The sequence below is a fragment of the Poecilia reticulata genome, chromosome 9 (assembly GCF_904066995.2).
Source record: "Poecilia reticulata chromosome 9, P_reticulata-male-v2, whole genome shotgun sequence".
Lineage (NCBI taxonomy): Eukaryota > Metazoa > Chordata > Actinopteri > Cyprinodontiformes > Poeciliidae > Poecilia > Poecilia reticulata.
Genome location: NC_088838.1, coordinates 29,223,672 through 29,238,478, shown reverse-complemented (window position 1 = coordinate 29,238,478; position 14,807 = coordinate 29,223,672). Strand labels below are relative to the sequence as shown.

Genomic DNA, 14,807 nt, shown 5'->3' with positions numbered 1-14,807 from the left:
CCCCTGCTGAGTTGTGTGCATCATGGCCACTCAATGTGTGTGGCAGCAGCATATTATCATCTCGTTAGAGGTGAAGACAGAGTGGTCATTACAACCTACTCCTTTGCCAGCGGCTGTGTGTTCGGCCCTAATTTACAGGCTCAAGGCATCTGTTGAGTGGAGTGTGCAGAGGGGAGTGAGATGAAAACTGGAACATATTGGTAGCTGAGATCTACCGATATGTTCTGAGGAGAGATCTTTCGCCTGCAGGTCATGTCCATGGATGAATACGATGTGGTGGACTTGGAGCATGAGACGCTGGTTTTAGCTGTAACCAGCACATTTGGCAATGGGGATCCACCTGAAAATGGAGAGGTAAGTATAAAGTTCCTCAAAAGCTTTTTTAAATGATCACAGCACAATAACAGTCTTTCATTTGTTGGTGCAGAAATTCGGAGCTGCCTTAATGGAAATGCGCCACCCAACTTCGAACACAGAGGACAGAAAGTGAGTTCAGCCGTGCCCTCTTGACCCCCATTTTTTTAAGTAAAATACCTCCTCACGTCTCTGTCTTACCCTGTCCACAGGAGCTACAAGGTTCGATTCAACAGCGTGTCTTCTTACTCAGACACTCGAAAGTCCTCCAGTGACGAACCAGAGGCCAGGATCAATTTTGAGAGCACAGGACCTCTTGCTAATGTCAGGTACATTTATTAATGACAAATGTTGTCGTCATAACTAAAAGTTTTATCATAAAAATACCATGAAATTCACGAGAAAGTCACATGTGAAACCCATGTACAGTATTAAAACCACACGTGGTTCACATGTACACATGTGATTTTGGAACATTGCATGGTGAAAAACCTCTGTGAGTCACATAAAAACATGAAGCGTGTATGTTGGATACACACATTTCCACATGTGTATTCCACATAAATTATGGGATGCACATGTGCACTGAACTTGTATAGCGCTCTACTCAAAGCACTTTACACTAGAATCACATTCACCCATTTGCACTGACAAACTCACACACATTTATACGCCGATACGTAGATCGGTAAGTTGGAATCGAACCTACAACCTTCTGATCCCAAGGCAACTTCTCTACCCACAGAGTCACAGTCACTCTGACATCTTTGCACTTGGTATACACATTTGAAACATGTGCATCATGTGTGGAACGTGTGAAATAGTTGATAATATATACATTTATAAAGTAAGGGGAAACAGTTTTTTACCATGAAAATTTCCAAATTCTTCATGTTATTTACTTTTTATAACATGGGATGAATATGAGGTCACATGTCAATCTCATATCATTTTATTAGACATAACTGCATACTAAAATAAACTTGCAGCTATGAATCAAGACTTCCAAGACAGGAAATTATATACTATTTATTTATATCTGTTTGAAACTGTTGAGAACCAGAAACGACTTTTAACATCTGAGCATGACACCATGCAGATTTGCCCCCAATCAGGCCCAGACAACCAACAGAGGGGGAAAAAAGAAATTCAGGTAAAACCTCAGCTACTGGTCCTTCACCTTGTTTCAGGAGCGACTACAGCATACGACTGTGAACCTTCTGAGTCTCCTTAATGTCTTCAAGGAGGCTTAGAACACACACACACATGTTGGCATTGGTGGCGTGTATGGGGTCTTCTCAGACTTGGCAGTAACCACAGGTGAAGGCTCTGGTGGTGTGTTTTCCTTCTCCAGTGCTGAAGGTGGTGAGGTCTCTGGCTGTTCTGCTGTGTTGTCCCATTCATTCCTCATCTGAGCTTTACTGGATGACTGGCCTCCAACAAAATAGAAAAATTGGTAAAACAAAGCTCATATGATCTTGAATACATTTTGTGTGTGCACACACTACACTACTTACACTACTTTGCATTGGCATGTAATTTATCAGAATGACATGGGGTGCTCTGATCTGAAGCACAACATGATAGTGTTTGGTGACTATCCTGTCAGACTAAAGAAAACACTTAAATTGATAAAAACTATGATTCTCTTGGCATTTAAAAGAAAAATCACACAGTGTTAAAAACAATAAATAAAACTGTTTATGTTTTTGAACTGGGAGAATAAAACGCTAATGATAAATTATGACGTCATCACAATAGCGAACTCACTCATTGGCCGCTGACGACTGCAGGCGAAGGGAGGGGGGAGAAATGGCCATTTTATTATCACGGTCCTTAATTTTAATTCTGACTGGAAAAAACAGCTGTCCTCTGTTGCGTCTCTCCCCCTTTAAAAAATAGGTAAAGTTTAAGTACTGAAGCAACAAACCTGCAATAATTTGATGTTAAGTGTTACTCATTTTGGATGCCGTAGGACTCAACATAATGAGAACTATGCCTCCAAAGGCCTAGTAAGTGTCCAAATTTTCACACATGAAAACAGAAGGGATCACAGCATCAAGAAGAAGTAGAGGTTTAGGCATGCCCAACAATGGAGTCATGCTTGATGAAATCCTTGCCTCAGGATTCCTATGGGCTAAATCTGTACTTCAAAATCCAGCTTTGTAGGATTTCATCTGTTGGGAGTTTTAGACATCCTGGCATGTGTGTATTCAACTTCCAGTGTAGCCTAATGCTATATTTGATTATAAGTGTGAAGTAGGAGTTGGAATAACATAATGGACCTTACCATAGGGGCCGCGTTTCATTGGGTAATGCCCATTTCACGTCACAGCGCAGCTGCCACGTGTGTGACCGTCTCACAAACACAAGCTACAGTAGTAAACACATGCTAATGTACATTGTGGACTAGCAGACCGACAGAAAGTTTTTGCGTCAGGACTCGAAAAAGGTTCTCCACCGTCAGTGGGGGAATCTGTACAGGCGATGTCAGGTATCCTGATTGTATTTGTAAAACTTAAGTTTCACAAAGATTTGAATTTTTCCAAATCTGTGAATTTGGAAAAATTTACAGATTTCCAAAATCTGAAACGGAGTGCCTTGCTTGGATCAAAGCTTGTGCACGACCGCATTTGCAGCTCAACCGTCGTAGGATCAATAAGAACAAAGGAGTGTCTGCTGGTGTAAGTATTATTGCTTTGCTTTCTTTGTGTTTGGTGAATGAAAAAAGAAAGTCAATAATAAACACATCCATTATGAAAACTTTTTATAATGGCAGTACCGATACAACTTCTCCACCTTGAAGCCTGTCTGTTACAGCCTTACTTTAGCTGAACAGATCAATATGCAATGTGTACCGTATCTGACATACATTAAAGATTTTATTTTACCTGAAAAGGCTTTTTACTAAACTGTATTCGTGTTAGCCACGCTAGCACCGAGAACAGTGCGTCAGGCCTAGGAACACTTAAACATTTGCCAACAACAGAAATCAGTGATTTCAAAAGTAAGAACAATAGGCATCAGTGATCTTGTCCACAGCTATATTTATGCTGAGAGTGCTGTTTTCCTCATTGACTGGTAGCTTTTCGCTGTGACGCGCACAATGTTGGAGGCATCGCGTGGCTCAAACATCTTGATGTCGTCCAAAAAAGATGACATGAACTTGTTGGTTCCCCTGTCCATTGTCGTGGCTGATATTTTGTGAAAATCCGGCAGAAATGCTACACTAATCTACTCAGAAATACTCTTCAGAGAGTCAGTCGAAATGAAAGACACCATGTTTACACATATAAGCAAAGCTCCGCGAGGCTTTGTTTGTGAGACATGCAGCTACGTGGGATTTTAGGGGGCGTTTCTGGGCGGAGCGTGGTAAGGTCCGTTTCTGGGGTCGGTGGATTTGTATTTGAGAAAAGAAACGTGTCTCCATCTGGGTCTGGCTCTTCTCTGGATTTTTGGTCATTTTTGTTTCAAACCGTCAAAGATAACCAGAGTACATTTTAATATTTGATTTAGACCGTCACTATATGGTTGCCTAAGTATTATGTTATTTTTCTAAAATGCAGTCTATTTTGATCAGGGCGAAACGGGGTAGACTCTTTCCAACAAGTTCCATTTTTGTCTTGTCGGTCCATATAATATTGTCTCAAAAAGCTTTAATAAATGCTGTTTTTTTGGTAAATGTTTTCTTTTTGGTCAGCATTGGTTTTCAAATTGGCCTTACCACATGGATTCCAGTTTGTAGCCAGTCTTTTCCTTATTGTGACCTGTTGGATCAGTTATCAGTGCAGCTTTGGGATAAATTCAAAGGTCTCTTCCAAAGGTCCACCACCATCCCATGTTTTCTCTGTTTATGTTTAATCACTCTCTCGGAGGTTCTTTGAGTCTCAAAGCCTCAGAAACGATTCTGTAACTCTTCCCAGACTGATAGACGCCGATTACTTTGTCATCTGCTCTTTTTTTAGATTGGGCCATGTGACTTTTTTTGAGACATTTAATCTTGATTGATAAAATAATTTGACAGCTGTTATAAAATTACTATGATGCGAAACATTAAGTGAGGCCAAAATGATAAACCACATGAAGCTGGAAGGGGTTTTGGGGCCACATTTTCATGGCCGTGTACTTGTCTGAGCAGTGCTGGTTTTCATGACGCCAAACAGAAATGTGAAAAATGTAAAGTACTGAGACAGATGAACAGGATTCACAACAGAAATCTGATTTCTAGTTGATTAACTTGAGTTTTTCCCCGTCTGAAGATGGAAATTACAAGTTTCCAGTTGAACTGAAAGGTAACATGATGCATCTTGGATGTTACACGTCACTGCTTTCATTCATTAATACTTTTCCACTCCACTGACGCCTGCCTGCAGGTTCATAAGTTTGCCAGCTGTGCGCCCTTTGTCATCAAGCTCACACTGTAGTCTGGAACTGAAATTGCCTCCATCTCTACACGTTTAACCTCAAACAATCCTTGCAGCATTGTCTTAAATCGCTTATCCTTCTAATTTATGCTAAGAAGAAAATACCTTGAAGTGTTGCTCTTTAGTCATACTAACATGCTGCCTTTAGGTTCAGAGGCAACACCAGCAATGTTTCTACAGGCTATATGAGATCTGCTGTGGATTTGTTACCATTAAGTGTCACATTACAAGAAAATCTTCTCAAAATTAAGACAATTGTTCAGTCATCTGTTCTAGACTGTGTTGTCTGATGTAAGGGTTTTAAGCATATTTTGCACCCTAGGACAATGCATTATTTAATATAAAAACCTAATAACACTATAAAAACCCAAACTTATGGTAGATGAATATTCTGCAAAATTTGAGTGTCACTTTAAAGTCAGATGTATTTTGTTATTAGATTTTCTTGCTTTGACATGAGTATTAGAAGTCTATAATGCTCATGTCAGCAGATTTTGGGGGAAAATTACTGATCTCAAAACAAAACTCACAAGTTATAGAAAGAGTTTAACCACTGTATGTTGGTAAAAATCACAGTGTTGCATAGCAAAAGTATACATTATAAGAAAGTATTTGCCATCTTACAGAGTTTGTTTCAGATCATCAGACAAAATCATTATTATAATTATAAAAGAGCAACCAAGATCTAAATAAATTCAAGAATGAGACATTGTTCTTGTTTTCTCTTGAAAGGCTCACTTTGCCATTTCTATGGTTTTTGGACTTCAGTGAACAAAATAAGCACCATTATTCACAAATCAAGAAAACATGGAAAAATAGTGAAATAATACCAAAATCACTGCGAGTTAACAACTCACCTAAGAAGACACAAATGATTAAAGGACAGCAAAGAAATGGGCTAACAATGGCATCCATGAGTGGTCTAAGCCCAAAGCTGATGCTGATCAGAAAGTTCACATAACCCTCAAACCAACCCATCTCAATGTTCCCAAAGACTTTTGGAAAATTATTTTCTGAACTGATGTGACAAAAGTTGACCATACTGGGAGTATAAAGCTAACACAGCAATTTAGTAAAGGAAGATGGTATTGAAATGGTGGTGGTAATGTGAAAGTCTGTGGCTTTTTTACCATTTCAGGACCTGGACGACTTGCCGTAAGTGATGGAATCGTGAAAAAGTCTCAAGTTATATTTGTCCGATATTACCGTTGAACTCAGCATTGCATAATGGTGTATAAAAATAGTTTAAGATTTCTAAGAGTTACATACCAGCCTTGTAAGCTAAAACATGCTGGATCAGCATTCTTACCAACAACAATAAAGGTTCTGTAGTGACAGTTGGCGGTCATCCATGTTTGTGTTTTGCTTTTAAGTTCTCTCTTTCTTTGTTGTATTTTTGATGCATTGGTTTTTGTATAGGTTCTCAGTGTTTGGCCTTGGCTCCCGGGCCTACCCACACTTCTGCGCCTTTGCCCACGCTGTGGACACGCTTTTTGAAGAGCTGGGGGGTGAGCGCATCCTACGCATGGGAGAAGGAGATGAGCTGTGTGGCCAGGAGGAATCATTCAGAACATGGGCCAAGAAAGTTTTTAAGGTTCGTTCCTTGGGTGAAGACCTCAAAGGGTTGTGCTGTGGTCGGATAAAGTATGTCGTGACATTTTTACTTTTTTAAATGTTGGTCACCTTCCAAGGCAAATTTTAAAAGCCTGCAGCCACTGAGCATCACAAACAACACCAAAAAGCCATCTAACGCTTTTAAACAACTTTAGCTCATAAAGTGGCACTTTTATGTTATTTGACAAAACCTTGAGACAGTAAAAGCAGTTATTGCTGTCTGATTTCTAAAGTGTTAAAGTAATGTTCAAGTAGTTTTATTAAGCAGTAGATTTGAAGAGTTGTCTTTTTTTTCTTCTAACAGCAACATTCTTTCCTGTGCTTGTCGATGCTTTCCAGGCTGCCTGTGATGTGTTCTGTGTTGGCGATGATGTGAACATCGAGAAGGCCAATGACTCCTTGATCAGCAACGACCGTAGCTGGAAGAAGAGCAAGTTCCGCCTAACGTACACAGCTGAGGCCCCTGCGCTGACAGAAGGTAGTAATCGTGTGGGAGCGTAGCGATGAACTACTAAGGGGTGACTTGATTTTAAGCGGGCAATAAGTGCTGATAAGTAGCTTTGCACAAAATAACAGTAATTTATGAGTGACTCAGCTATTACATCACCTGGAAATGTGATCTGAGGAAAGAAATTTTAAAGCAATTTCCAGCGATTTCACCTTTTTAAAGGCTTGAGTCAAAAATAACACATTTGGTCTGTAAATGTGAGAAGCTCAGCTTTATAAATTATGTTTTCATTACAGACAAGGGTGTAACAGGATTTTAATGTATAAGGAAGACTGTTTATTTAAGTAAATGAATGTTTACCAGTGAATTAGTCCCCAAGCTGTATAAGCAAAAACGGTATGGATAACTGTAATTTAGAAGCTTATGACAGTTTTCTGTCTACTTAGACTCAGAGTGGTGAGGCTACAATCAGCTCTCATTCAGTTGTAGGGAAATATTGAAGGGAGATGCACAAACATATTTAATATGTTTAATATCGAGTAAAAGGAGCCAGAAAAGCAGCAAAGTTCTGATTGTTAAATCAGAGAGCGTTTACAGGTGCATCTAAAGGAATTAATATATAATTGAACGGTTATTTCAGTAAATCAAATCAATAAAAGAAGCTCATAATGAATGAATTGCAAACAAATATCTTAATCTGTTTAATAATAACATATTTTCTTGTTTGTCAGCAGAGGGAAGCATAAAACATCCTAATGTTTTCTGGTTGATCACTGCAGATGTTCTTAAATATTGTCACTGTCTGAATAAATTAATTGTTTTTGCAGTTTTAAGCCATAGTTATCAACAGTATACCTAATATAATGTATCATTTTTCTTTAATTTCCTTTAATAACTTGAATTGAAAATGTCTTTGCTCTGAAAAGATGCAACAGTTCAGCATACTGCACTCATGCTGGCTTACATATACCCCTGTGAGGTTAAAACTGATGTACAATTTTCATTTTTGTGTCTCTTATGGTAATTGTTTATCACAGGTAAACATTGATCTGTTACATTACCACATTTTGGTTAATAGTTGCCAAGCTATAAAAGCAATAATCTAACTGTAATTTTAAAGTGTGAAACCACATTTTCTATCAACTAACCACCCACACAACTGTTTGCCTTGGAGTATTGGTGAGGAAGCAACAAACGGCTTTCCTGCAGTTGTGCAAAAATAATGGCACAGAAATACAAAACCTGGGAGAATTAGGAAACAAAAAGATTGAAACTAGAAAATTACTACTAGCACAATTACAACAGAGGACAATTAAAGTATTTTCTCTTACATATTGAAAATCTGAAGAACTACTGCAAAATGAGATGATTCTTACCAGTAAAAATAACATGATTTAATTTTCTGAGAGTCATGTTATACTATTTGCATATCTGTGTGGGGAGGGTAAAGCAAATGCCAAGAGGCAGATCATACAATTTACATAGTTAAGAGGCATTAAATGTGATGGTTTGCTATAAGAAATAACCATGGATAAAAAAAAAAAACATGGTGATTATTAGAAAATTCAATAAAATATCTTTGTTTGTTATTGTTAATATTATCCTGTGGAAAGGTTACAATTAGTATAATGGTGTTTGCAGTGCACCCACACACTAATTAGTTCTACTGCATTGTTCATCTGTGGGTAAGCTCATTCCATCTAGACGTTGTTTACAAATATATACAATAAACATAGTTAATAGCATATTTTAAAATCACTTCTCCTCTCTTTACTACAGCTAATTGTTTTTATTTTTTTATTTCCACCAACTCAGGTTGGCTCTTTCCTCCGCCCCCCCCAAAAAAATTAATACTTAGAAAAGATGCAGACTTTATTTTTGATAATGTTACATTACAGGAATTTAAATTGTAGTTTGTGGTCTGGCATGACTTCTTTGCTGTGTTGGTTGTAAAAATAGGTGAAATATTGTGAATGAAATCTTACCTAATTTAAGAATGACAAATCAAGTAAAACAAAAAAATCTTTCAGGAGTTGGGTTATTAAAGTAATGTGGGCATGTTAGTGGAGGACAAGAGTCAAATCCTTCTGGATTAAATTGGCATCTCTGTTTGATGGCTCCTGATGCACCGACTCCCGTCTCTATACACACCACTTTTCCATAAGTTTTGCTTCATTATTTTAAGGCTCTATTTATCCATGTTACTTGAACCATTTTCTTTCACACTTTTTCCCCCCACTCAACTTCCCATCAATATGCTTTCATAGGCTCTTAACTCTTTCACATTAGTGGCTTGCTCTCCTCATGTGCTGGACTATATTATCAAGTAAGCCATAAAAACTTTATATGATATGTCTTAAGTGACCTTGTGTAATATTTTTCTTTTCTGAAAAAATTCATTTTGGATTTCCATGAGCTATAAGTCATAGTCACTGAAAAAATAAAACATTCAATATCTTTGTGTAAAGGTCAAAACTCCAGCAAACCCTGAAGTCCTGTGAAGCAGCTTTATTGGAAGACAGACAAGTTTCAGTCTGTGACTGATGAAAGCTGCCCTTTTAATAAAAGTGCTTCCTAGAACTTAAAGTGTCACTGTGCTGGAGTTTCCTCCTTTATGGACCTCTTCCATGCACCTTAGGAGTCTGTGAAAATGTGCCAGAAACAATTTAAATATCTGCCTAATAAATGTATGAAATGCCTTTTCAAATGATGATTTTCTAACTTATTTAGAGACCACCGTATATGATTCGAGTCAGTAACTCAAAACTAAGTGGATCAATCACATAAAGCTTAATCAAACAATGATGGCGTTTTAGCAAAATATAAAAATCATGCAATCTAAAGAAATTCTGGCATTGTCTTTAAGATCGTTTTCATACTTTCACGTTAATCCAGACCCAAAGACTGGGGATACTGTCAAAGTGTATCAGCCCTACACAGCAGAATTCAGAATAGTTTGCAATACCTGTAATAAAATGTCATTTCTACCTTATAGCATTATACAGTGTCCACAAGAAGAAAGTACATGGAGCAATGATGATTGAAGCTCAAAACCTACAAAGTTCAAAATCCAAGTAAGTTCCCGCTTTAGCTATAATATGAAATCCATCCAGTGTATTCTTTGTGCACAACTTATTCATTCTGGAAAGTGAATAAAACAGATGGAAAAGGGTGCAACATTTTTTTCTTCCTTTCCTGTAAACCTCTAGTCTTTTTGTTTTTTTTTTTCCTTTCAGTCGCTCGACCATATTAGTGAGGCTCGACACAAACAACCACGACAGCCTGCGCTACAAGCCTGGCGACCATCTGGGCATCTTCCCTGGCAACCACGAGGACCTGGTAACAGCACTCATAGATAAACTGGAGGATGCTCCGCCTGTCAATCAAATCGTCAAAGTGGAGTTCCTGGAGGAGAGGAACACGGCACTAGGTGGGTGATGTTATTAACAACGTCACGCCACTGTGTGAATACAGGGGGCGTGTAATCAGTTCAAAATCTGGGAACGAGGTGAAAATGGAAATGTTAATAAGATACAGATTTTCTTGCCTCAACAGACTATAGAGTTACACTTGCAGAAGGAACCTATACTCAGAAATCTTTCAGTTTTGGCACCTGTGGTAACACTGGGGTGATGCAACTAAGCGACAGATACACTGTGACTGTAAAGCAACATGATTTTTTTTTTTTTTTTTAAGCGTGTGCGCTTGATTTGCAACACTGCCTGACAAATTAAGCCGTTTTTGAGGGTTTGGTATCGTCTCTGGTAAAATGATTTTTACCAGTGTGAAACGGCGACCATACGATCACAGAAAAGGGGATTTTGCTACTCATTTATTCCTACACAGCAGTTTAGTATTTACAAACCAAGTAGTTTTATATATGTTTCAATGTCTACAGAATGAATATAAAATAAAAACTCATGTCAACACTACAGAAATTCCAGTTGTTGACAAAAATGAGCAAATGAATACAATTATCCTCCAACCTGTGTTAGACTCTATTGATGTAGTTCATATTTATTGGAGCTTCTTTATTCACACCAAGTTTTGTTATCAAAAGTTTCCACTTTTTAGACACTGGAGATTTATTAGACCTTCTAGCGCTAGAAAATACGACTGAAACATTCAGTTATTTATAAAAGCTATAAACTTAAAACGGATTGTTCATTTTAAATTTTGTGCATTTGTGTCAAATGATTAGATGCATAACCGAGTTAATTTTTAAATACAATACTTGCATGGCCCTCTAACCTCAACTATTCACTTTCTATGAACCAACTGCGTGCATAAGCTGCAACGTTTAACTTCTTGCAGCCTGGGGGGAAATTTGAGCTTTGCAAATGTAGAGAAACATGACAGAATAGTTTATTTTGAACATCGACTGGCTCAGCATGTGCAAATAAACTCGGCGTATAAATATTTTCCACCATGATTCATTTTAATGGCCCATTTTATGTGAAGTAGTTATACGGCAGATTTCAAAATAACATCGAGATATTATCTCATAGCCTTATCTTATTACCTGCTCCTTGATTAGAAAATAAAAACAGTATCGTTGTAATTTTGAAGCCTCGCTGACTTAATGCAACTGTTCTCATTTGAGTTATGTACATAGATCAAATTTGATCTTCCATGGTGTTTGGTCTCATGGGCTGCAGTTTTAACACAATAATATAATGCTACATAAACTTTTATGTTCCCTTTTCAATGCAAGGAATTAGATTGTTATGGTGGTTTGGAGGCTTGAAGACAGCAGAGAGATAACTTCTAAAAAAAAGTATTAAAACCCTTTGTTTTTAAAAACTGCCTTGTTAAAACCAAAAAATGTTAGCATGTTTTTTTATTGGATTCTTTGTGATCGTCACAAAATAACACACAGTTCTAAAATGGAAGGGAAATTATCCATGATCCTACATGGGTGTTGGTGTGGAGTGCATTTGTACTCTGATACTAGTAACTGATATCAATCATTTGGTAAAAATAATCCATATTTTTATGTAATTTACTCGCCTATATTAGTAAAGCTATACAATAAAGGTTTCTTATGGGATTTGTTTTGTTGTTGTTACTTCGCAAGGTTCTCCAAGAAAAAAAAGGCTAGATAGAGCACTATAGGGACACGAAGAAAGTCCCTGCAAACAGAAGCCATTGAGTTTTGTTTCAGTCCCATTTGCAATGGATGGGATGCAGAAAGAAAGTTGATCTGGAACCATGGGCTCAAAACGTTTTGGCCGTAAATGCAAAACGTGGTAGAATTCATTTAATTTGATGCAACAAAAAACCTATTTACATGCAGAAATATCTTGTCCAAAAAGATTGAAATTAAAATACTTAACATCAATTCAAATCCTAGTTATACAAGTAAGGTTAATTACATTCTGGTGTACCACATAAAATCCTAACAAAATGTACATTTTGTGGTGACAATACCACAAAATGTGGAAAAGTCCAAAAATATAAATACTTTTGCAAGTCAATGTAGCTCAAAAACAAGCTAAAATAGCTTTTTTTTTTTTTTTTTGGGAGAATAACTAAAACCAATCTTTACATTCATGCATTGGCATAACTAATCTGAATTGACCATTTTTCTTTTACTGTTTTTGTGTTTTACCGGCAGGTGCTATAAGTAATTGGACCAATGAGACCCGTATTCCTCCCTGCACCATCAACCAAGCTTTTCAGTACTTTCTGGACATCACCACTCCACCGACCCCTGTGCTGCTGCAGCAGTTTGCAGCTCTGGCAACCAACGACAAGCAGAAAAGGAAATTAGAAATCCTCAGTAAGGTACATTTACATGCCATTCTATTGTCTTTCCTCTTGCAATCGACAATTATTGAGATGTCACTTTAAGCATATTCACCAATTTGTGGCCACAAATGGTAAAGGGTTCATCTAAAACTTTTTTTTTTTTTTTTTTCAATTTTTTAGCTTAATACTTGCAAAAATGTGGCTTTGGCATTTTCATTTAATGTGATCTTCCATTTGACATGAGCCCGTCTCCCTCAACCCTGCGAGGATAAGTGGGTATAGACAATGGATGAATGATCTTCAATTCTAACATCTTTCATTCACCATGTGCCTAAGCTGCAACAGTAAAGATCCCCTTCATTATGTTTGCTAAAATATGGGAGATGCTTTTCAGTGTCTTAAAGGAGATTTGATGCACTTTGCACCATTGAAAATGGATGCAGTAGGAGTTAACTGGAGCCAAATCAGAGCTGTTGATCGCTCTAACCCAGGAGTCCTCCCCCCATTGTGGTGCCTCCCACAAGTCGCCCTCCATTTTTGTTGATGTGTGAAAAAGGCTGGAGGAGGCCAAGAAGTGAGTCATGCGTAGAATCACTGTCACTAAAGTGAGAGGGAAAGATGGAGGGCTTCTAAATTTGTAAAATAAAATGGTACAGTACAGTGAGCAGTGCGGATCATTTTTGATTTTTAGTTTAGATCTCAAACCAGTCTTAGCCGTGTTGCCATAGGTTACCTGCCTATCATGTCTTAGGATGTCAGAATAAGATGATAAACTTGTTCTCACAAGTGTGGCAGAAAGTTTGAAAGATTTTTGGTTTGCGAAAATCACTTTTGTAATGTTTAGAGCCCCCAAACTTCATCTGTTTTTAAGGTGAAAAAGCTCAGCCCTCAATGTTCTATGCAAAATTCACTTGCTGTTCAAAAACTGATTTAGACTTGTGGATTCCACAGACATCCTAATGGACTGTCGCTCATTAGTGGTTTGAAAACAAAGCAATGTTCAAATTATTGCTTTCTTAGCCTGGAGGCAATGCCCCAAATTCATCACCACCAAAATATAAGTAACACAAAACAGTTGAGTTCTGAATGGTGATGGGCTCTGCTTGTTGCTGTTTCATGCTTCCGAACCAGCAGAAATGTTTACGTGACTAAAAAAAAGAAGAAATTCCTCCATTTTTTTTTTCTCAGCCTTTCACTGCGAATGCATTGCATTTATGCAAAAGACGGCAAGATAAATAAAGACGTACATATTGTTATTTTGATGCAGTCTGTTTTTCATACCGTTACCTTCTGGAAAACCCAGGGTTTGCAGGAGTACGAGGAATGGAAGTGGTACAACAACCCTACGCTAGTGGAGGTGCTGGACGAGTTCCCCTCCATCCAGATGCCGTCGACTCTGCTGCTCACTCAGCTTCCCCTGCTGCAACCTCGCTACTACTCCATCAGCTCCTCTCCTGATCTGTATTCAGGAGAGATTCACCTCACAGTGGCTGTGGTCTCTTATCGTACCAGAGGTGAGAATCCACCAGTACTTCAAAGTTGTGTGTCTGGTAAAAGCTTTTGCATAGTTTAGGATTTTTTTATTTCCAAGTGGGTCAGAATGTCAATTGTATAATCTGACCTTGCACGTCGTTCTTACAGACCTACACCTGTAATCTTAAACAGGTAATGTAGGGAATGGCTACAGATGAACCAGTGTTTACTGGTATTTGCGCTATTTTAGCATATTACTATAATTGCATGACCACTTGCTGTATTACAGTGATTTTTTTTCTCCTTCTGTAAGAGAAAATAAGAGATGGCTTTAGCCTTGTAGGTGTGCTAGGGCCACTCTTCTCCTGTTAGTTTGTGCACTTCAAATGAGTGGGAGGCAGGTTGGAGAGAAAAAGGTAAAGTGATTACTTGGTAATCATCTGTTTCAGGTGGGCAAGGACCCATCCATCACGGAGTATGTTCATCGTGGCTCAACAGGATAGAGAAAGGAGAAATGGTACCGTGTTTTGTCCGCAGGTAATGACTGAAATGAAAAACATTTTTGTCAAAAACATAGTGTAAAATTCATGCCACTTTTTTTCCTTCTGTAAATTAAAAAACACATCCTTCAGCCATCAACATCACCGCTCTGGTGTAACTTCATCACTCCTGTACAAAATCCTTTCCCAGTCATTGTAGTGTTTAATAATTTTAATAAATTGAAATTCCACGTGAACATGTAA

The 14,807-nt window shown here is 37.9% G+C and overlaps 1 protein-coding gene across 2 annotated transcripts in view; it reads left to right on the top strand.

Moving 5' to 3' along the window:
* Positions 1–14,807, top strand: part of nos1 (nitric oxide synthase 1 (neuronal)) — a 56,198-nt gene that overhangs the window by 34,575 nt on the left and 6,816 nt on the right. Inside the window, exons 15-25 of one of the 2 annotated variants that reach the window (XM_017306781.2) lie at positions 250–354; positions 428–486; positions 567–683; positions 1,454–1,507; positions 6,198–6,372; positions 6,732–6,870; positions 9,836–9,914; positions 10,077–10,270; positions 12,458–12,627; positions 13,895–14,105; positions 14,514–14,601. In XM_017306781.2, coding sequence (XP_017162270.1) covers positions 250–354; positions 428–486; positions 567–683; positions 1,454–1,507; positions 6,198–6,372; positions 6,732–6,870; positions 9,836–9,914; positions 10,077–10,270; positions 12,458–12,627; positions 13,895–14,105; positions 14,514–14,601 — 1,391 coding nt within the window. The remainder of the gene's footprint in view (positions 1–249; positions 355–427; positions 487–566; positions 684–1,453; positions 1,508–6,197; positions 6,373–6,731; positions 6,871–9,835; positions 9,915–10,076; positions 10,271–12,457; positions 12,628–13,894; positions 14,106–14,513; positions 14,602–14,807) is intronic. The other variant, XM_017306782.2, reaches the window with a different exon arrangement.